This window comes from Geospiza fortis, unplaced genomic scaffold (genome assembly GCF_000277835.1).
Source record: "Geospiza fortis unplaced genomic scaffold, GeoFor_1.0 scaffold162, whole genome shotgun sequence".
Taxonomy (NCBI): Eukaryota; Metazoa; Chordata; class Aves; order Passeriformes; family Thraupidae; genus Geospiza; species Geospiza fortis.
Window position 1 is genome coordinate 2,783,939 of NW_005054316.1, and position 22,095 is coordinate 2,806,033.

A 22,095-nucleotide genomic window follows, 5' to 3' on the forward strand; every position below is an offset into this window, starting at 1 on the left:
CTTCTCAGCCCTATTCTTGCTGGCCTTCAGTATGGCCAAGGAGCAGCTGCATCCATGGAGTGTAATTCCCTCTTTGAGGCAGGTGCTGCTGAAGCAGCTCCTCACAGTAAGTAAGGTTGCCATGCTGGAAGGGATGTGAGGACACAGGGTGCTCCAAGGGGGATCTCCCTGGTCGCAATGTGCCAAGGATGCAGTCAGATCAGTCACAAGACTGTGTTCACAGGTACTTTCTTAAACAAGTGCAAACCTTCCCAAAAGCCAGAGGTGACATCAGAGTTTGTCCAAGTTAGTAGGAAGATGGCAGCCTATGGCCTTGGGGTGACTCTTGGGACCAGAATTCAGCTCTGTAACTTGGCAGGTGAAAAAAAAAATGTTATTATGTGCTATTACATTCTGTTATTTTTCTTGGTCAGAGTGTAGGGTTGCAAAAGTCCATCCTGATGTATTTAGGCAAAAGGAGAAAAGGGATATTTAAGCTGGCAAATGAACAGAACTGCTGTCAAAAGTAATTTCTGTATTGAATAACTGATGTTGTGATCTGAGTCCATCAGCTCTTCCTAAGAAAAGGAATTGGTTTTTACATGGTTTGAAAGTTTTGGATTTGGTTTTACTTTGGTTTTTTCCCCCAGAATCTGTGATTTTTGTACAGGAAACAAATGGACAAACCCAGAGAAATACCAAAGCAACATTGTTTCTGTGAATTCAGAAGCAACAAAAAGCACTGTGGAAAATAGTGTGATAGGAAGTCAATCCAATTTGTACTCTCACCTTTGCACTAGGCAAGATGATCAAAATGCAAATTGGATCTTGCTTATGCAATGTTTAGTTATTGAACAGTCATTAGATATGACAGGACTACAAAGGAAGATGGGGAAGACTTAGGCAGAAAATACTGCTCAGTCCCTCTTGGAAAAGTGGGAGCTGCACATCATGTCCCACAGGAAAGGCAGTACTATGGCAGCAATACCTCAGAGCTGTGGGACTGTGTGTGAGGGAGCTAGAAGTCAGCAGTGGCTGGAGAGAGGGATTCTCCCTCCAGTTTCCCAGCTGGCAGTGACAGGGTGGAGTCCTTGTTCTGCTGCCTGCTCAAAAGGTTTGGTTGTGTTTTGTTTTGTTTTTCTTACCCAGTGCTCATCTACTGCAAAAGCTGTGAACTGCCCAAAACAGGGAACAGATGATAGAGGTTTCTGAACACGTGACATGTCTGAGGCGTTTTGTGGTAGAAAGTACTCTGTGAACTAAACAAGTGATGATGGGAAAATGCATTGTGTGTTAGGATAGTAATTTCAAGTCATCAGACAAAAGATACCAAATTTGTTGTAATTTACTGACAACCTAGAAAGCTGGGTTTCAGCTCCCTGGCAGTTTTTTTCCCACCTAACTTTGGTTCCACTTTGTTGAAAGCAAGGAAACAAAGAGAAGTCAAAATTTGTTGCAGACTAAGTTGCTGAAGCCTGCAAATGCTCAGCAGTACTGCTATTCCTCTTGCTTTCATTGAACAGCTGCAGGCAGTTTGCAGTTCCCTGACTCAAAGGGAAATTTGGCAGTTTAGTTTTCTTTTTCTTGTCCGCTCTGCATTCAAACTGTAGAGACTGAAAAGTCAGCCTGGAATCAGTAGGAGGTAAAAATAAGCTTTTGCACTCCTGCTTTAATTTATTTGTTAATAAATCTGCTAGAATGCAAACTGCCTCCCACTCAGATGAGATTAGCTCCTCTGTTCACAGCAGGATTCAAAAACTGCAGAACAACAGGCCTCTAGGACTGACCTTAGCTAAGAAACCCAGAAGCACAAGGTCCTTAACTGTAGAAATCTAGACCAATTACTCTAATCCAACTGTGGCTGAAAAGCACTCATTTTAGGCTCATGTTACAGCTTGTCCAACCAGCTCTGGATATCATGTGATCTGGCAAATCCATATGTGTACCTGTACCATGGATACCATCCTAATCCTTGCGTTTGTGGGTGTTGTTCCTCCCCAGAACGTGTCGGTGCTGGAGAACCACCACTGGCGCTCCACCATAGGCATGCTTCGGGAGTCACGGCTGCTCGCCCACCTGCCCAAGGAGGTCACGTAAGTGTCCACCAGAATCACTGAAACGAGGCCATGGCCTCCTTCTCCCTTCTTAAAAGCACACTGGCAAAGAGGCCCAGGCTTCAGAATAGGCCGAACTTCCTGCACCTTCTTGGTGCCATTGTGAAAGCATGAGACAAAGTTATGCAGCAGAGGTGTTTTTTAACACCTACCCACTTCTGCAGCACAGGAATGGAATGGCCACTCTCAGCACCAGGAACACAGACTCCCAGCAAGAGTTGGGGGATTGTTTAGATGGATTGTTGGCATTTTTCATCTTACATAGCACCAACCAAAAATGGAAAGATATAGTGATTAAAAAGAGGAAATTGAAGGAGTTGGTCGAGGAGCATCAAGACTGCTGGAGACTTCCACACATCACTGAGGGAATGTGGTTCAGTCTTTATGGGTAAAGCAAAAAAAGAGCAGCCACATGAGCACCTTAGCCAAGTTGCTGTTAGCTTTTTACTTGTGTTAGTCCCACCAAGGATGGGAGATTGAGACAGTGAACAGACTGCAGTAATACGTTTTAAATCACAGGTGACCCTACCAAGAATATAAGCAAGTTACCTGGAAGCAGTAAGCTCTATATCCCTCCAGAAATTCTTTGCATCAGACCAGCAACTTTAAAGGACTTCTGTCTAGACCTTCACAACTTTGACTGCAACTTCAAAGTTGCAGTATTCACCGCTCAGCTCTGAGCAGCTGAAGTAAGACGTGAGCATTTTTCTTGATGAAACATGCTGTTGTTTCAGGGTGGGTTTTTTTGTACTTTCCTAGCACTTCTCAGAAGCTTTTAGAACAACCTGTGCCAACAAGCATTTTTCTTCTACATTATCTATTCTTCTTGAACCCATTTGGGCAGGTAGAACAGTTGTACCCTGCAAAACCCAGCAGAGACTGACCAAGCAGATCAGACTTGGGGTCCATAAAGAAAGTGGGAGCTTTATGCCAGCTCCAGTGATCCAGTGCAGGTTGTTTTGAGCTCTTAATGTTGAATGGTTCCATGATTAAAGGGGCTTATTTACCTTCATTGCAGACAGGACATTGAGCAGCAGTTGGGCTCCCTGATCTTGGCAACAGACATCAACAGGCAGAATGAGTTTTTGATCCGTCTGAAATCTCATCTTGACAATCAGGATTTGAGGCTGGAGGATGCACAGGACAGACATTTTATGCTTCAGGTAACGTCTTTTTTTTTTTTTTTTTTTTTGAGGAAGGTAATATTCATTTTATATCTAGACCAAAGACTTTGTCAAAGTTTAAAAATAGATAATTCACTGCTTAAGTCAAAGGAAGACTTTTAAACTGAAACAATAAGTAATGATTGAGTCACATATGCAACAAGTAATAGAGATATTTTTTTTTTTTTTTATTGTTTGTACTAATTTTTCAGATCACAGTATTTCCTAGTATATGTTAAGAGTAATATATTATAGTATGTCTGTACATCAGCCTCTCCTTACCTATTACCATAAGCACTTCCCTTCTGCCACCTTCTGGCACATCAGGCAAGCATAAGTTTGCCTCCAGTATTTCCTTATGTAATTTCCTTGAGTTAAAAAGCTGTGAATGCAACAGATACAGGAGAGTGTCAAATGCTAAGGAATGGAGATAAGCTAGATTATTTTATTTCCAGAACACTGCTTCTCTTCAGTTGTAGTGTCTCTCTCTTCTGGCAAATGTCACTCCACTGGCGTTATTTTTTAGCACTGTGAAGGAGAGCCCCCTCGTTGGTGTTCTTTCCAGGACAGCCTGACATCAGGTCTCCAAGTCCTGTTTCTGTGATGGATGCTCAGAAACTGCCTCTGCAGAGACAGCTGTTGCCATGGCAGCAGATGCTTCTCTAGTGCATCTGACCAGCTAATGGAAAGTCCATGCTTTATTCAAAAATCAAATAGGTTCATACTGGTTCTTCCAGCTAAGCAGCAGTCATTAGCAGACTCTTCAGAATAAACCTCTATCTATTAAAGCATTATTGTGATTAATGTAGCTACATATACTTGCTTCTTTGGAGAAATTATATTAATTTCATTCCTAAATACATAAAGAATTTGAAGTAATCATTTTCATTTACAAAACAAGCACCTACATATTTTGCTTCCATCAAAGTCATGGAAAAGGTGACAGCTGCAGGGGAAGAAGTGCTGATCTGTTAATTCTTCCCCCTCCAGCAGCATGGGGAATGTAGTAGTTTCTCACCTGTTCTGTCTCAAACACAGTCTTCTGTCAGATTCCTGCACAGAGTGTGCAGGGCAGGGTGACAGGCTGACCATATTTCTGGACAGATAAGGCGAGAAAGTTGTGCAAATACCAAAAGCAGAGGAATTACAGCTCTCAGCTACGGCAAAAAAAAACAAGCTTTTTATGCACTAGGAACTTAGGAACAAGGGAACAGACAGTAAGATTCACTTATCTGGTTGATTAGTTATGGAAGAATAAAAGAAAAAGATCAAGAACTCTTGATTGATTGGAGTAAGCTAAAGAATGTTTGAAAGGTCCTTGCAGTAGACAATAACATTAAGGCTAATCAGCTTAACCCAAAGAGAAGAATGACTTGGAGATTTCCCTCTGCTGGTTCACAGGTCTGAACTCTTAAGAGGAAATATTTACGTTTTCTTCCTGGGTGCCAGAATGACTTCTGACTTCTGTCAGACTGAATGACTGTGCTCAGTGTGTGAAGAAACAAGGCATATGATATTTTGTTCCAAGGCAGTAAGACAGGCAGACTATTACATGGTTTACTTTTCTGAAGTAGTTACTCAGTTTTAAAAACCTTTTCCCCTGTACTCATTCTCCTACAAAGCACTAAAAAGTACTAGTTAACTAAGTGAAACCAGGCCAGGGGCAGTGTGGAGAGCCCTGTGCTTAGCTTTGTAAACAAAAATATGCAGACATTGGGATGAAGTGTAATTGAAGTGAGATGCAAGGTCACTCACTGAGACCACAGAGGAATCATGCCCAAATACACCAGCTTGGCTCTTCCCTTCCTTGTCATCAGCCATGGATGCTGTGCCAAGCAGTCAGCAGGAGCCAGCCTGAGGCTTTTGTTGGCTTATTCCTTCCAAGGAATATCCAAAACACTTTGCAGCCTTGGAATTTGGCCCTGCTCTTGTTCTCACTACGGTAAAGTGGAGGGCTGAATGAAAGTTTTGTTTGCAGCTTAAATAAATGCTCTTTCCTCAAAGGGCACAATTGGCTGAGCCTCTGAAAGGTAATCTTAACCCTTCCCGGCATCGCTGCTGGGGCCTGGGAGTTCCATGGCTGCAGATTTACTGCTGAAACGCTGCTGAACAGTAACTTCCTTTCTCATTACTGCTTTTCTTCTTGCTTTCAGATTGCACTCAAGTGTGCTGACATTTGCAATCCCTGCCGGGTCTGGGATCTGAGCAAGCAGTGGAGTGAACGGGTCTGCGAAGAGTTTTACCGGCAAGGTCAGCCCCTTCAGCTCACAGCAGTCCCTTCCACCTCAGCTTTCCATGGTTTCTGTGTGACAAGCCAGAGGCAGAACTGATATGTCCCTTGAGAATGAGCTCTTCATAGATGCACTGCCCCATTGGAAAAGTGGGAAGGGGTAGAAGAGCAACAAGTGTTTCTCTGCTCTTCTACCAGCATCAGGCAGGAGGGAGGGTTTTGCTATGCCTCAGCACTTGAATTCAGCTGCAAAGCCCATGACTGGGTTCTTCTCTGAGACCCTCCAGTCACCATGAGTGTTTCTGAGCTGGAATGGTGCCGGCGCCACGCTGCCCCAAAAGCCTCACACTGGGTTTTGTCTCGCTTTCCGTGCTCCCACTACAACGCTGATGGGAGCCTTACCCTCACTGTTTACCAAATATGACGCATTCTTCTGCCTGCAAATGCAGAGAAAGGGTTCAAACATGCTTCCCAGCATGCTGTTGAAAGGGCCAATGCAGGCAAGCCAAACCTCAGCTAGAACCTACTGCAAATGTTTTCAGACCCCTGCAGAGAGCACAGTCAAGCAGGGCTTTTTTTGAAACACAGTAATTACACCATTTGGCTCTATCTGCATAGGCAAGGTCATGCTGTGCTACAATACAGGGTGCAGCAGAGTTTAATCAGTGCTGAATTCTTTGTTCAGAGCATCCTGAGAGTTGAAGACAAGTGGAAGAGCACACAATGAAGTTCTTAGTTCATTTTATATTCTGCACCACAAAATTAAGCCACATCTGAGCTGGTACCTGGTATAGTTAGCCTGTAACAAGGAAAAACAGGTCAGCAAGTTAATTTTCAGCCAATGTCAGTTTAAGCTGGTGAAATGTCTTTGACTTTGATGCCTTTGAAGCAACATAAGCAACTTGCCCAGTGCAGGTTTAGTTAGTCAGATGTGTAGTGAAGGCATAATCAGCAGGCATCTCATGAGGTGCAGTATCTCACCTGTAGCGTATTAGGGGACCATGCTGAGAAAGACAGCTCAACTCTTACAAATGTAAGCTTTTTCTACTGTCCTCAAAATTTGTTCATCTAACATCTAAAATATACCACTGAAAGGGGATAGCTGAGTACATGAGACCAGTTAGAAGCACCACAGGGGGAAAAGGAGCATTTTATGTGGGACGATTACACAGAAACTGTGGTCTGATTATCACTAGTGCCTGTATAATCCTGTTCAGTGGTACAACACCCCCAGTATTAAATAGCATGCATTTAGATACCATTATCACTTTAAAGTGTATTTGTAGACCTCTCTACTCCCTTACACACAATGATGGGGCTTGAAGGTATTTTTCAGCACTATGTTTAATATTTGGAAACCATAAAGTCTCATATTTTGATTTTTAACTATAGATGAGACAGAAAATACCAGAATTCGTGCTTTGTTTAATCTTCCTTCTGGAATAAAGTTTCAACATTTTTTAATAGAACATTTCTAAGGCCATTTTAATAGAGACTCAGATCCTGATCTTCCAGTGTTCTTACCATGCAAAAGCAAATCTTATTTTTGTCAATTAAGTGATTTCTGAAAGACAAGAAGAGCCAGACATATATGGATATACTTTAAGTCAATCATTTTCTACCCAGAACACCTACAGAGGGGATATCACTGGAATTAGAAACTTTCTTTTAGTCAGACATTTTTGGAGGGGTAGATGAGAAGAAGACAAATTGCACATTTGGAAACATAGGAAGTTTTTACTGTGTCTCAGTTTTGCTAAATTGTCCCTTTTGATTGTTCATGAAGCTAAAATTGTTTTCCTGACATTTTCTAAGTACTCAATTAGAACTGAAAATACTCTGTTCACATTTAAGAAGTGATTCCATGCTGCAGAGGGAAGAAAGGCAAGGCTTAGAAATGCACACAGTGTTTTATATGGGGCTATAGAACCTGAATAGCACAATAGCAAAAACTGTTTATGGGGAGAAAAGAGCTTTAAACAAAAACAGTGGATTTAAAGCAAAATATTTCTTTATGGGCTGAATACAGTGTTTTGTCTAAACTAGCAGGTCTGTCTTTCTTACAGGAAGGATTTTCCTAACCAGCCCTCACTACATTCTTACTAGTAAATCAGATGGACAAAATATTATTGTGTGAGGGGAAGTGGCACATCTTAGCTTGTACACAGTTAACTCTCACTTCCCTTCCTTTCTGTAGACAGGAAAGGTCCTGTACCTCTTGCAGTAACGAGGATTGTACACTGGCAGGGAAGGCTAACAATCACAAAGGATGAACGTGTTGCACTCATAAACAGAGAATGTTTGTTTTAAGGAAACCCCTACACCCAAAACTTAACTCAGAGCAATCTTTGCATGAAGTAATTGCAGGCATGGGGAATGTAGTCCCTTCAGCAGAAAAAGTGACTGTTGTCTTGGCATGGTAGTGACCAAATTACATCCTCTGAGATGTTTTTCTGCTGAATTCTTAAATCCAGCATGGTCGTTGCTATTGATTACCTTCAACTCCATAAAAAATATCTCCTGCCATTACTATGTACAGAAGCCTGTCTAGTGTGACCATTTCTGCAGGAATATTTTCTACTGACTGTTTATGAGTGTCTTCTCAATGTCAAACCTGGTCAGTTCTGCATCAGGGCCAGTCTGAGGTGGCATCTGGAGCGAGCAGATCCCCCAGGCAGGTTTTTCTTCCAACAATTCAAAACAGTCCCCAGGGCTGGTCACAGCAGGAGCTGCCTGCAGGAATCTTCAGGACAGTCCCAGATTTGGAACTGGAGACCTCCTGGTCCAGTTAGTCAAATACTCTGCTATGAAGGTGGCTAGGAGTTCAGCCAACTGCTTTTCTGTCTCAAGTCAGTCCTGTGCAGATGTCTCTCTGGGCACTTCGTGGATGACCCAGGAAATATAATATGCTCAATGCAGCAGCAAAGGCATAGCTTGATACCCAGACACTGCACAGTAATAAGACAGACTTTTAATTTCATCCTTTTTTCACATTTATAACTTGACCTCCATAGCTCTTGACACTTGAAACATTACTGGAGTCCATGCTTTGGCCCCTACCAGTTTGTTAGTGCAGCCACAGCTGTGGGATTCCAGGCTCCAACACTCTTCCCTTTACGAGCCACTTCCACAAGAACACACTAGCAAATTCCACTGCAGTACTACTGTAAATCTAAAATTGATACACTGCAATTTTCTGGTAGAAAGTGATCTGAACAAGTAGTAAATGAACTACAGTGTCTTAAAAACCTCTCACATAAGAGAGTCTATTTTAAAAATTAAGGTTCTCAGAACACTTATGTGGTCAGATGAAATGTTCATCTAAAGTCGTCTTTTCTTCGATTTTTCTTTGTGTGGATTATTGGTTGCTCTGATACCTAAAAAGAAAAGGTCCAGAAAAGGAAGGTATTTAGAATTTACTATGGTCATCATTAGTAGAAGATTCCAACTCCTCACACAGTTGCAGACACTGTAAGAGTGTGACATAGGTATGGAGAAGAGATACCTATGTAAAAGTGTCAGAAAAAGATTTTTTTTCCCCTTTTTTTTTTGCAGGTGATCTGGAACAAAAATTTGAACTGGAAATAAGCCCCCTTTGTAATCAGCAAAAGGATACAGTACCAAGCATCCAGATTGGTAAGTATTAGTTTCATTCTCTTGGTGTTTTTCTCAATATGGCAGAAGCTTTAAGAGAAACTTTTATTCACCACATGCCCCACTCCAATCCAGTTGTTTTAACAATAAGAGCTGCAGATACTATAAGAGTTAAAAATGTGTTCTAAATTAAAATGTTCAAAAAGAAATCTATCTAAGCCAAATGTTCAACAGAAAGACAAAGGAGTCTTTGCATAGGGGGAAAATACCCACGGGAAAAAATTGCAGCCAGTGTTAAACACTGATTACTTTCTTGTCTGAAATCTCCTCAAAGGGTTGCTGAGTGTCACAGCGTTTATTGTGACACACACAGATAAAGCCATATCTTGTCTTGTGTGCTGGTCAAAAGCTGTGCATTTCAAAAGGCATTGATGTCTGTTTGAGAGTTTGTTGTTATTTCTCATCAGGGCTTTTGCCACTTACCTTGCTCTGTGTTTTTGAGGCACTCGATGGGGCAGTGCACTTGTGGAATGAACTTGTTGCTCACCAGCTGTCGCTTGTGTGTTTCTCCAGGGTTCATGACATACATCGTTGAGCCACTCTTTGAGAGGTGGGCCCAATTTACAGGCAACACTCCCCTATCTGAAAACATGCTAAACCATCTCAGGAGGAACAAGGCCAAGTGGAGAAGTTTGCTCCACAAGCAACACAGCAGCAGTAGGAGCAACGACCACTCAGGCCAAGTGACTGGCAGCCAGGAACAGACTTTAAATGAAGAAGAGACTCCTTAGTGGCAGCTTTGCACTTTTCCTTCTAGCACTGCTATCTCCGTCTTGGTCACAGCAGCAAAAAAGGTCCCAAGGAGCTGGAGCCTGTTGTCAACACTGTGCAAAGGCAAGAAATGGCAAAGCTCTAAGGGTCCTCATGAACATGCCCATGGTTCTTCTGGGTTTCTTTCTGATCTTCATGTTCCTCTCCCTTCCCTCCATTCTGCGCATGCCTGATGCCATTAGTCACTCCTGATCCCGATCTGCCCCGACGCGGAGTCCCAGTCAGCAGCTGGGAAACCAGGCCAGTTCCAGCTGCCATGAAGCAGGGAGGATTGCTGAGAGGACAGGGGGCACAGAGGCACTCTTGGTGATCTTTTCATTTACCACAAGTCATATTGTGACATATGTATATAGGCCCAGAGCGCCACACCCTTTCTAGGCTGGCAGCAGGGCTGCACATGAAACCACCAGCATCTCCAGCATCCAGAGGACATGGACTGAGCAGGACAGTGCTCGCAGAGGGCAGAGAGTCGTGTTGTTTTAGTGGTTAAAAGCCTTTTTAACTTTTGTATTCTGTGCACTAAACAACAGATCTCTAAACCTTGGACTGAAGTTACTCTCCGTATACACACCTTCAGTGTAACAAGGCTTGTTTTGGTAATCATTTTTATGCCACTTTGGATAAAAGACGGGCATCTTCTCATTGCAAGGAACAGTATTCCCTCGCAGCCGAAAGGGAAGGTGTAGTAAAGTCTAAACCTTTGAAACACAAACAGATCTATCTTTTGAGTACTGTTTCAAGTTACCTGTTTATATTCATATGTGTACATTTTCTGTAAATAGAAAGCGCTACTGATTCCCATGCCAAAATACTGGAGTACTGTGGGATGATTGCTACCTGTAAAAATATTGGCACTGTGAACAGAATACTGTTAGTTTTAATACAAGAGAAAGCATTTGTAAATATGGTATAGAGTTTATTAATATACACCATTGTTTGTGGATAAAAGCCTTAACTTCTAGCATCCTTCATCTTCTGATGGCTGCCAAAATCATACGATTACAAGATACGATTCTGAACTGCCTTTCCACTATCCAAGGTGTATCAAAGGTCATTAAGGAATGAAGTCTGGCAGGTTAACTTCTTGAAAACTTCAAACACATTCCATATGGGTCCGTGTTGTTAATCCATGGCACCTTGCACATTCGGTCTAGGCAAACGTTTCACAGCGCCTGAAGTTTTAAGTTCAAAAAAAACCCCAGGCCCCACAGCAACACCACATGATTTGACAGTTCAGCATGATTACCATTTATTCAAATATGTGAATTTTTACTAAATAGCTTAGTCATCTACAAAGCACAGCATTAGTTCTGGAGTTCAGTTGTTTTCTTGAGAGATGTTGCAGTGTAGCTGATTTTTTCCCCTCATGCCCTCCTTAGATAGTCAGCATCAAAATGCATTTGTGTTTTTCTTTTAGGTAAAAGAATACTTCAACTGACTTTTAGATTAGTCTCAGTCAATGAAGGAAAAAAACGTGTTGTAGTCAGACTACTAAAAATCCTCTTAGCTATCATAGTGGCTGAAGAATTTTCTATGATCTCAGCTTTGTGAAAAATACTTGGCCTTAACTATGCCATAAACAACCTCAGTTCTGAAAGTCTTTATTAAACTTTACTTAAGCTTCCACCATTTCAGTGAGATTGTATTCTCAGACACTACTGCGTTGTACCAAAGGGATTGTCCCCTGCTCCTCTGCCCCCAGAAAGAATAACTGCGTTCAGGTGAAGTGCAGTGTTGTTGTGAACCCCCTGTGCATCAAATCTGTACAGCTGCTTTCCAAAAGAACGAGCGGGTATGGCCAAGAAGTCACGTTTGGGTAGCCACGTTGAGATGTGAAGACATTGAAGAAGCCAACAAAGAAAGAGCTTTTCAAGTTGGTGTTTGAGAAACAGGAGAAAGATGTTTACTCACAGAAGTGCAAGGGAAAATATAATACATTTTCTCACTTACAAGGGATATTGACTTGATGAGAGAAGGTTCATGCTCACAAGGTGACTAATGTGTTTAGAGGAAAATAAAAAGCATGAGTTTTAGTGAAGGATGATTTACTCCACTAGTTCTTTGTATGTATCTTCAGAGAAAAGAGGCTGAAAGCCAGTGAAGTAAAAAGGGGCAAAACATGGTGAGCACGCAAAGCACTCCAGCGATGTTTTTCTGCCCCTCCACTGTTATGTAAGGTACAACCAATAGAAAACCTCCTTCTTCCTCCCACTAATCTAAATGAGATTCATATAATAGAAGGACCACAGCAAGCAAAGGGCACTCAAGAGAGTTGTAGTAGAATTAAGTGGTTTATAACTACAGGGCATAAATGTCTTCTTAAGCACATGAGGGTGGTGGGGGTGGAAGCACCACCACTTTAGAGCTTTTTAGGTGTACCTTTCCTTTTGAAGATGTAGGGCAATTATTGGGACATTATGTGAGCAATGTAATGCGCTGCTTAGAAGCACTTAAGTCCATACAAAACAATGTAATTTCCCAAGTTTTATCTTTTTACTAAGAAATGGAAGCCCTTTGCCATCTAGCTTAAAGAATTTTTTTTTAATGTTCTGAAATTTAGTTAAACTCAGCATCTAGCAGCGTAAAAAGCTCTTGACAGAAACATTGTCAAGCTGTTTCTGAAGAGCTTCCAGAAAATAGGTCCAACCAGAAAGCTTAGGTACAAATGAAATTTTGTTACAGCCACATTAAACTCAATCCCTTTCCTACAAGTGGAACCTACAAGTTCCATTACAAGTTTGCTCTTACCGTGTTAAAACTTCCCAACTTTAAAAAGCTCTTCTGAAAATTATCAGGCCCTTACAAACTAGTAAGGGCCAAAATTATTACGGGGGATTTTGGTGCTCTGAACATACCTGCTAGATTTCAATCACCTTGTGTAATGAAACAGTGCTTGAAAGAGGTTCAGGGTGGCCCCAGCAACACTTCTGTACTTGTGAGCCAAACCCATTGCACAGGTTTGGGCCTGGGCCAGTTTGCCTCAGGTGCTCCAGACAGAAGTGCTGAGAAAGGGTAGGCTCTGGCAGCAGATGCCTGGCAGCCAGATTCCTGGGTGTCTGTAATGCAAAATGCAACCATCTGATTTCCTGTAGAAACCCTGACTGGTACAGCCAATCCCACAGCACCAGTGCTTAGCACATGCAGTTGTGACACATGTGTGGTATTCTCTGGTTTCTGCACTGGAGTTTCTCCCCAGTGTGCCAGCAGGCTTCTGATGCACAGAATAGAAAAGCTATGCAGATAACACAGATTTTGGTGGTGTCAGCCCTATCAGCCACTTTACAGAAGGCCCTTGTAAATTATTTTTCCTTCCCACTGGGCCAGTGTAGCTGAAAGATTTTGAAGTTTTCAAACTGAGTGAAGGTTTTCATATCTAGAAAGAAGAAAAAAGCTGTTAAAAGCAGGATCTTAAAATGTTTTTATGCCCCACAAATGAGATTAAAATCTAGCTCCTCTAAATGAAGATTTCATATAATCTAAGAGGCAAAATTTTGTATAACTAACAATAATAAGTGATAATAAGTGAAAATCTTAGGCTGGTTAAACTAATGCATATGTATGCATTGTCATTAAGTAAAGATTTTACCTACCTTTGTGTTTGTAAGTGTCAATGGTTCAGCCACCAGTCAAATGGGGAATAAAATGACTATTGACAACATGTACCTTTGGAATACAAGGAACAAAGACAGGAGTAGCTGAGATTAAGTAGAGTCTATGGAGGAAGAAGAAAAGAAACCACATGATCTGCAGTTGTGTCTAACCTAATCTACAACACAGGTCAGTTAGTTTTGTATAAACTTGGTTTTCATGAAGAAAACCAAAACCTCCCCAACGATTAATGAGAAAGCTGTAAATGAGATAAGGCTGTTGTTACACTGCATGGTGATCTCAACAGCTTTTGCAATCTGGGGTTTCAATTTCTGTTAAAGTTTCCATCAAATTAGACACAAAAGGCACACTCAGCCCTTCCAAATGAATTCTCCTCAGAAAGGAAAAACTCAAGTAGTCACAATTTTATTTTCAGGTACCAGACAGGGTACCAGCCATAATTTATTGCCTTTTATTTTAAGTCACTAATCTGAGTTGTCCATAAAGTATGCCTATTCCCCTCCTGATGTCACCATAATCCCCACGGCCCACAAAAATCGATAATTAAATTTGAAACCCTGCAAATGCAAAAAAAAAGCCATCCCCAAACACAAAACAAAAACACAAGGCAAGCTTCATGCCATGAATATGTATTCAAATTACTTTGATTGGTGCAAACTGTTATTCTTTGTTTCTATAATCCATCCAATATTTTAGGTACATAAACTTTTAAGTGCAGGCCATAAGCTTGACATGGATGTAAAATATATTCTGCTTATCTTTGAATTCAAGATTGTATATGTCATGTTTATTGTAAAGCATTTTATATATACATAGTCACATATCTTATACAACTCTATGGGCCAAACACTGGTCCCCCCAACTTCACTGGGACCAAGCATCAGCCCCCATATGTGCGTATATATGCCATATGCATCATTCTGAAAGAAAGCACTAGATTGTGTGAAAATGCTGTGACTGCTATGCAGTGAAGCCAAGAGACTTAACTGTATCTTTTTTAACATACTGCTGTAAGTATTCATCATGTCGAGGAATGACAGCTAATAAAAAAAAAAAAAGTGAAGTGTTCCAAGTTCTTTGGTAAAGCCAGCTGATTGAAGGATCTCCTTTGTTTGCAGAAGACGTTCTGGTTTGACAAGGCAGCAAAAATCCCACTGCATCCATTCTCTCACTGACTCCCCTTTCTACCAACAGAATAATCACTTTCCTAGTGTGCTGTTTCTGAGAAGAACTTTTCTCTAAATTTCCCCTTAGACTTGCTGTATGAATAGAAATGGAGTTCCCAGCAAGGAAAGCATTTCCATGTCATTTTCCTAAGCATGTAGTAGAAGGATTTTCAAACCCCAGGGAAAATGCTTTCCTGGTTAAGTATTTGAAGGAGTTTTCCTTAAACTATTGTTTCAGTTCCAATAATGAGTTCTTCTTAGGATCATTGGTCAGTTTCAATCTCCATTTTCTCATTTCTGTTTCAGACCATGTTCTTTATACATGCAGCATGACAGAAGCTTTTGAAGTTTAATTAAAAATATGAGAAGTATTGATGTTCTACACTGATAAGTATTTCTAAGTGAGAAATACTCGTCATAGCTGATGGGTATCACTGCAGGGACTCTTCCTGACTCTGACACATTTCTAAAGCCAGAATTCATTTGTATCTCAAAGTGCTCAGCAACAATATTCACATAGTTCATGCCATGCAAATACTACAATTGAACAAGATACAGGAGCTGGAAATATATTTTGTTTCAGTCCTATTTAGCCAACATGTTAAGATTTAACTTTTCTTAAAAAATCCACCCTTCAGAATCACATTAAGTGTTTTCCTCTGTCCCCCAGATGCAAGCAGAACTGCAAAATTGATGTTAGAATGAAGCCCCTTAGAGATCTGTCCTAGGGGCAGATACAGGGTTGGAGTTGTGATGGTTTCTCCAGGAGTCTTCTACACAGTCGCCATTGGAAAACCACTCTGTTTTCGATAACAGATTTAACAGAGTTATTTTCAAGTACAGCCAAATCAATACATCTTCCCACTCTGCACAGGCACTGTCTGGATGGATGCTGATGTTTCATGGTTGAAAACAAAAAATGCAGACCAACAAGCTGAAATGCATCAATGAACAGCAAAAGAAAAATTAATTATATGGAAATATTTTTGTCCTGGCCAAATACTTAATTATGGTTTAAAGTTCAGGTGGAAAATCTTGGAAATACATCTATTTAACAAGAGAAGAAACTGCAATATATGTGTGACAATCAGTTATGTGACAGACACTCCTTTTCGCTGAAGGTGAGGAAGGCAGGGCCTCTCCAATGTCCAATCCTCTTCTAGATAAAATGAGTGCTATTACAAAATACTCTGGTTTTACCAACAAAGCAGGTTTGTGGTGTCCCCAGTTCCACACCTCTCAATCTTTCACTGATGTTGTGTACAGTAGAGTCTCCAACAGCTGTTTAGGGACTGACAGACAGCAAATGAATCACAGGTTCGAGAAGAGTTTAAAATCGCTCTAGCAGTAAAACCAGTGGATCCTTTCACTGCATCCTGGGCTAGTTTGGCTCTTAGGCAGAGTTGAACACCGTGCAACACCTTAATCCATGACAATTGGATTTTGCTACCAGCAGCAGCATTTCCCAAAAGCTACCTTGGCCATGCAGACCTAACACACAAGGAAGTATTGCAGCAGCAGATGAATTTCATGTCAGATTTTATAGTAATACAATTTAGAGAGAATATTTGAATCCTATACCCTACAGAGCTCTAAATATATTGTACTACTAGATTAGGAAGGGGATCTGGGTGTCTTAAGAAGTTGCAACTAAAATGGAGTATTAGAATTCATACAAACGGAGGAGTTGTCCTATTATTTCCAGCACTCCTACCACCTAAAGATAAATTCAATTTGTATACCAATCATCCCCCTCTAGAAAGTGCAAGTACAAGAGTGGGAAGTGCAAAGGGTGGCAAAAAGCAATTTGAATCATGAAAAGCCTCCAAGAGGGAGAGAGAGAGAAAAAAATACTGTAGCTTCATTAGTATCACCCATAAAAAATCAGAACATTTGGGCAGACTGAGAGCTTCTGCATTGCCCAAATAAAAACATAGGTAAACAAAGTGCAGCATATGGAAGTTGCTGCCATAAGAACATATTAACCTTTAACCACATAGAAAAGTTTAAAAGATTGAACATTTATATGAAACAAAAAGGGAGTTCCTGCTTACAAGTAAATATTACTAAAACCGTAATCCTGAAGAAAATACACTTTAATACTTAAATCCACCATTAGTTTAAAATGATGCTTTCCTGACCTACTCATGCTACTCAGCAGCTGCTACATTCCAAATCCAGATTTTCCATTTGTATGTGTAGAGGATTCCTATGAGCTTAGCTCATACATAAGCATATTTATGAAAGAAATACAGCTACCAAAAAGAAAAACCTGGCGCTACACTTACACATGTATTTGATGCCCAGCCTTGTTTCTATAACCAGACCTACCAACACCTGCAGATATTCTCAGGGGCTAGTCCACGTTAGGCAACGAAAATGCAAAGAAAATAGGAAGTACTGGAACATATGGTAAATTCAAGGGCAGATTGAGAAACTATTGTCCCAAAAATCACTTGTTTGTACCTGCCATGCTTTGTGTTGGGTAAATATATTTCAAGTCAACTTCTAGAAGGAGGAGAAAAAATAGATACATTAGTATCCTCAGCTGAGAGACCAAAACTTGAGTGGAATTATTTGTTTTAAAAAATGTACTGTTTTGCTGGGATGAGGTTCCATGTAGATAACAAGTAGTTTGAGGCATCACCATTGCCCTTTGTGGTACCACATTTATGTGGCACATTTATTTCCCTCAATGCATCAGGAAAATCACTGCCACCAGCTCCACCTTTTCTGCATGGACCATTAAGGAGTGGCCCCTTGCACTTCGGTGCTCTGAAGTCTCTTTTATCCAGTGCTAGGGCTGTATTTATATGCACACAGATGTGCATGGTAACTGCCCCAGCTCCCACATGAAAAGGAAGTCTTCCTCAACAATGCCACTGCCTGAAGACTGCCTATATAAACGCAGATATTAAACAAATCAAGAAACATAAATAAGATTTGGGATGGGTACATCAGCCACTCAAAATTGGTACATTGGCTTTAGGTACATAAATAGGTGTGTACTAAAGTTTTAACAGAGCAAATACACTTCCTTCATTTAACTCCATTGTAGTTACAAAGATAAGACAGAAATTATGTTACTTGATGGGATTCGTGAATCAAAGTGCAAAAACTTGGATAAGAAGCTGTGCAGTTGATTTCCTTTCGCACTTGATCCTCACAAATCCTCTGTGCTTGATCTATCAGGAGTCCTGTCTGGAGACAACGAAAGCTGGTTATCAAGCCTCATTTTTACCTTCTTAGAGGTCTTGCCCTCATCCCCTCCCCTCCATACCTAATTATTGCCAGCTTCTTCAAAACACCAACTAATCACAAGCAACATAAAAATAATTTTATTGGGAAATCATGGTATCTATTATGATTCAAAACATAATTGGAATTCGTAAGTTACATTCTTTTAAAGAGCAATGTGATTTCCCCCTCCTTCTCAAGAGAAGCAGGGAATTCTTTCTTGTCCGAGATGCTCTGGATTTACCTGGAAGATAGAAAGATCAGAAACTGCAGGATATCTCATGCAAGAGAGCAGTAGCAAGAAGCTCACAGCTCACTGAGAGAATGCAGCAAGTAAGCAAAATTCTTGCAAGCCTTTCCTGTCAGCCAGACACAAGAGGGCCTAAGAGACTTCGCTGCAACTCAGAAAGGTATTAGTTAAGTGGAAGCAAAGACTTACATGCGAGGTCACAACCCCTTTGTATTTTCTGTCTTCCTTGATAATTCCTATGTTCTCCCTAGATAAAACTGCGGAGGTTTTATTGCAATAAAGCCTGTCTTTTTGATTTCAAGAGAAACAGCTTCTTGAAGCTCAGATCTGCTTCAATTCCCATCCCACTTTTTATTAAGCATATTTTATAATAGTATGAAATATTTTTTTAAGAGTATTTCAGTTTTCCAGTTTTAAGAAAGAACAGTCAATTATATTACTATTAATGTTTGCTTAGGATGGAGCATAAGAAAAGTCTGGACTTCAGCTGCCTTTTATCAAATCCTCCACCTGCCCAAGACCTAAACATGTCACAATATAATCCTATGTGACCAATAGCCTCCATTTTTTTCTGAACAGTTCCGCTTAGGCCTTTATGTTGACAGGCTTTGAAATGCAAACCACCAACAAAATTATCCGGCATTTTGATTATGGCAACTCAACAGTCATGCTGTATGAGAAATGCTAAATAGAGGTGTATTTTATTTATTTTTACTGTGGTTACAGTTTGGAGTGCTCTAGTTATGGATCAGGAACTGCACAAGGAACACCAATGCTGCTCCCATGACAAGTTGTTATAATAGAAATAATTTAATAACAGAGTTATGTTAGAGGTCAAGAAGCAAATCATCACAGATCCTGAAGAGAGCAACGTGTGAAAGGACAGCTTTTACTTCAATGATAAAGGAGCACAACTTCTATGGTTTTGTGGAAAAAGTGAATTGATGACCTCCAGGTACCTTAAAAAAGTCTGTATGTGTTGCTAGGGGCTTGGGGACCTGTTTTGTTTTGTTCTTTTCCTTTTGACCTTATTCCTTCACCAATCCAACCACAGTCCTTTCTTTCTGATACTTCAGTGTCATTAATTTAAAGGGAGAGCTTACATCATCACTTGAGTTACTTGACAGCTTGAAGTTTTGCCTGTGGGTGTTACATTGCTCTCAGGGACATCTTATATAATAATGCAGATGTCATTTTTCAGCTGGCATGGCACATCTACAAGCTTGAATTTTACTGAGAGTCATGATGGGATGAAGTCCTCTTAAATATCTGTATGTCAGCAAAGAGTGTGCACCTTCAAGAGCAGCACAAGTTACTCTGTGAAACTAAGAGGACTTTTGAGATGTAAAACAAATATAGTAAGAGCTGTTCTCTTTCTGAGACAACCTATGATAAATACACTAGAAAATAAACATATGATGAAGGAAGGCACCATTGTCAAAAAGGGACAATCGTTTCACTCTATAGTTGGGTCCCTGTCAAACCAGCACTGGGTTCTACTACAGAGAAGAAATAAAGAAGAGTCACCACTTCCCACTGTGGATGTCATGCTCATTATTGAAATGCACTCTCATTTAAATTATTTTAGTTCTCACTTCCTACAACTGGCTGGTATTACAATTTCTCTCTGACACAGAAAGAAGCTTTTAGCACTTTTTTTAATCTTCATGCATTCACTGACAAATCAAGTCACTGCAAACAGATTTTCTGTTTCTGAAATAATACAGTTTGAATGAAACAGCTTTATAGTTTTTCAACTGACTGTACTAGAATGTACTTTCCTTCTGAAGACCTAACCTGCTATGGCATTATCATTGTGGCTTTTTGCCATCATTCACATCTTCATTATTTCTCTCTATGTAATTTCTGGTTTTAATTATCCACAAATTTTATCACTTATTTCATTACTAAAAACATGAAATGGCATCAGCCCAGTACCATTCTCTGTAATCCTTAGTAGAAATACTTCCTTTCAGTGATTACTATTATCTGCCAGGTAATCAGTTCTACATCCATTTAACATCTACTTTTGTGGGTAATAAAAATGTTGCATTTTAATTTACACTGTTCTATTGCAGCCATTTTTGTTAAAGATGATCTAAAACTATCTATTTTACAATAAAGTCACAGGAGATCAGTCCTGTATTTCCAACTGTGCAAAAGGATACTGTCGTACAGGCTATTTTTGCCTAGAATTGATACATGCCAATTGACCTATAGTCATGTGTCTTACCCCACTTTTCTTAAAAAGAAAATTTAGATGACGCAATTTTCTGAATTTCTGTATTACTGTGAAGTTCATTCAAAGTAAATATAAAGGGCCAGATATGTCTGATAGCCAGCTTCTTTAGAATTTGCAGATTTAAATTGCTTAGCCATCTGCAGTTCGAAGTTTTTTGTTCTAATAAGCAGAGTTTCACTTATTCCTCCATCAAATAATTACTTCACTGGTAATTAGTGATCCTGGGTTTTTTCATAAGTAAATACATTCCACTTTTCCTAAAATCTATGCAATTCCTAAGTGAGACTTTTACTTATATTAAAGCAATGGAACAGCAACAACTTCCAAATAAAAGCGCCAGGGCCCATTACCAGGTGTGATGTTCACGATCCTCAACCTGTATTGGGTCAGCAATTCACCACTATCGTGCTCAGTCAAGATCTGGCCAAGTACCATTTTCATAAAAGCTTCTAAGTCTTGACTGTGAGACCTGTATGCTGAAGGATGACAAAGGACTTAGTCCTGTGGCCAAGATCCCCCACAACTTTTATTACGCTAGAGAAGAGGAAAAAGGGGGTACATGGAAGAAAAATACTGTGGTTTGGTACAGATGTGTAGAAATAGCACAAGTGTCTCTGGGTTCCCTAGGCAACTACCAGCTTAGAGCACTGTTACCAAGCTCTTCTCCTAGCAACAGCTCCGAGAGCTCACAAGGCATGAAGCAGGATCTCACAAATTCTGTTTATTTTGCTCGCCTTATGTCAATGTTTCTTCAATATATTCTTTTATTTGTGAACTAAAAAACCTAATTTAACATCAAAAATTAGTTCAGTGACAAGCTAGGTTATACTCATTTGGTATAAGTCTCACTAGCAGCTGGATTGTTCTGATATACTAAATACAAAGTATACTTTTCAAATCTGAAAGAAAAGGCTATACCACCACTGAAAAATAATAAATGGTCTGGGGATTTGCTAGAATTCTTGAAAAAGCAGACTCCTCAGAAATGTAACTAGTAAAGCCTTAATGTAATTCTTATGCATGCAGACAGTGCATATGAGAGGAACAGACAGAAGAAGCAAACACAAATGGATGAAAAATATTGGAGTGGTCAAATGAGCAGATAGGAACAGGAAGTGTTGATAAAGCTCACACCTCACCTGAGTCAAACCAAAGTACATCTTTAAACTACCTGTTTTTACCATCACAAAATACTGAGCTGGATATTATTTTCCCACTGCTGGTAAGGAACTCCCCACTTAATAAATTAACACCAAGAACATTGAGTTTGACCTCACTTCAGAAACACTTCTGTACAAGCAAAGAAAGAGTTTAAAAACAGCCTGGCTTATCAAGCCTGCTCCAGTAGATAACAGCCAAACATGGTATGCAAGTCAAGCAAAAACACCTACTAGAAAATGATGAGTAAAATACCAGACAGACAAAATTGAGTAAGAAACAACAGAATACACATAAAAACCCCCAATATTCCAAAGGACAGAAACCCCTCACTTCAGCAGTAGAACACATAACCTCTGGTATTGCAGTTATTCCTACAGCTCCCATTATAGAAAAAACAGGACAAATACAGCTGTAAACTGTAAGGTAGCAATGCATCGAACAGCCATAAGGCAAAAATAACACAGGGAAAAAAACTAAAACTAAGCTTACTTTAAATTTCTTCCTACTGCTCCTTTATGC

At 40.2% G+C, this 22,095-nt stretch overlaps 1 protein-coding gene across 2 annotated transcripts in view; it reads left to right on the forward strand.

The window, feature by feature from the left end:
- The window catches only part of PDE7B (phosphodiesterase 7B), a 170,194-nt gene extending 155,611 nt beyond the window's left edge, over window positions 1–14,583 (forward strand). For both annotated transcript variants that reach the window (XM_031056267.1, XM_005420075.2), the window contains exons 10-14: window positions 1,981–2,072; window positions 3,112–3,256; window positions 5,410–5,506; window positions 9,042–9,122; window positions 9,654–14,583. In XM_031056267.1, the coding sequence (XP_030912127.1) occupies window positions 1,981–2,072; window positions 3,112–3,256; window positions 5,410–5,506; window positions 9,042–9,122; window positions 9,654–9,871 (633 nt within the window). In that variant the 3' untranslated portion in view covers window positions 9,872–14,583. The remainder of the gene's footprint in view (window positions 1–1,980; window positions 2,073–3,111; window positions 3,257–5,409; window positions 5,507–9,041; window positions 9,123–9,653) is intronic.
- Window positions 14,584–22,095: the final 7,512 nt, after the last annotated feature.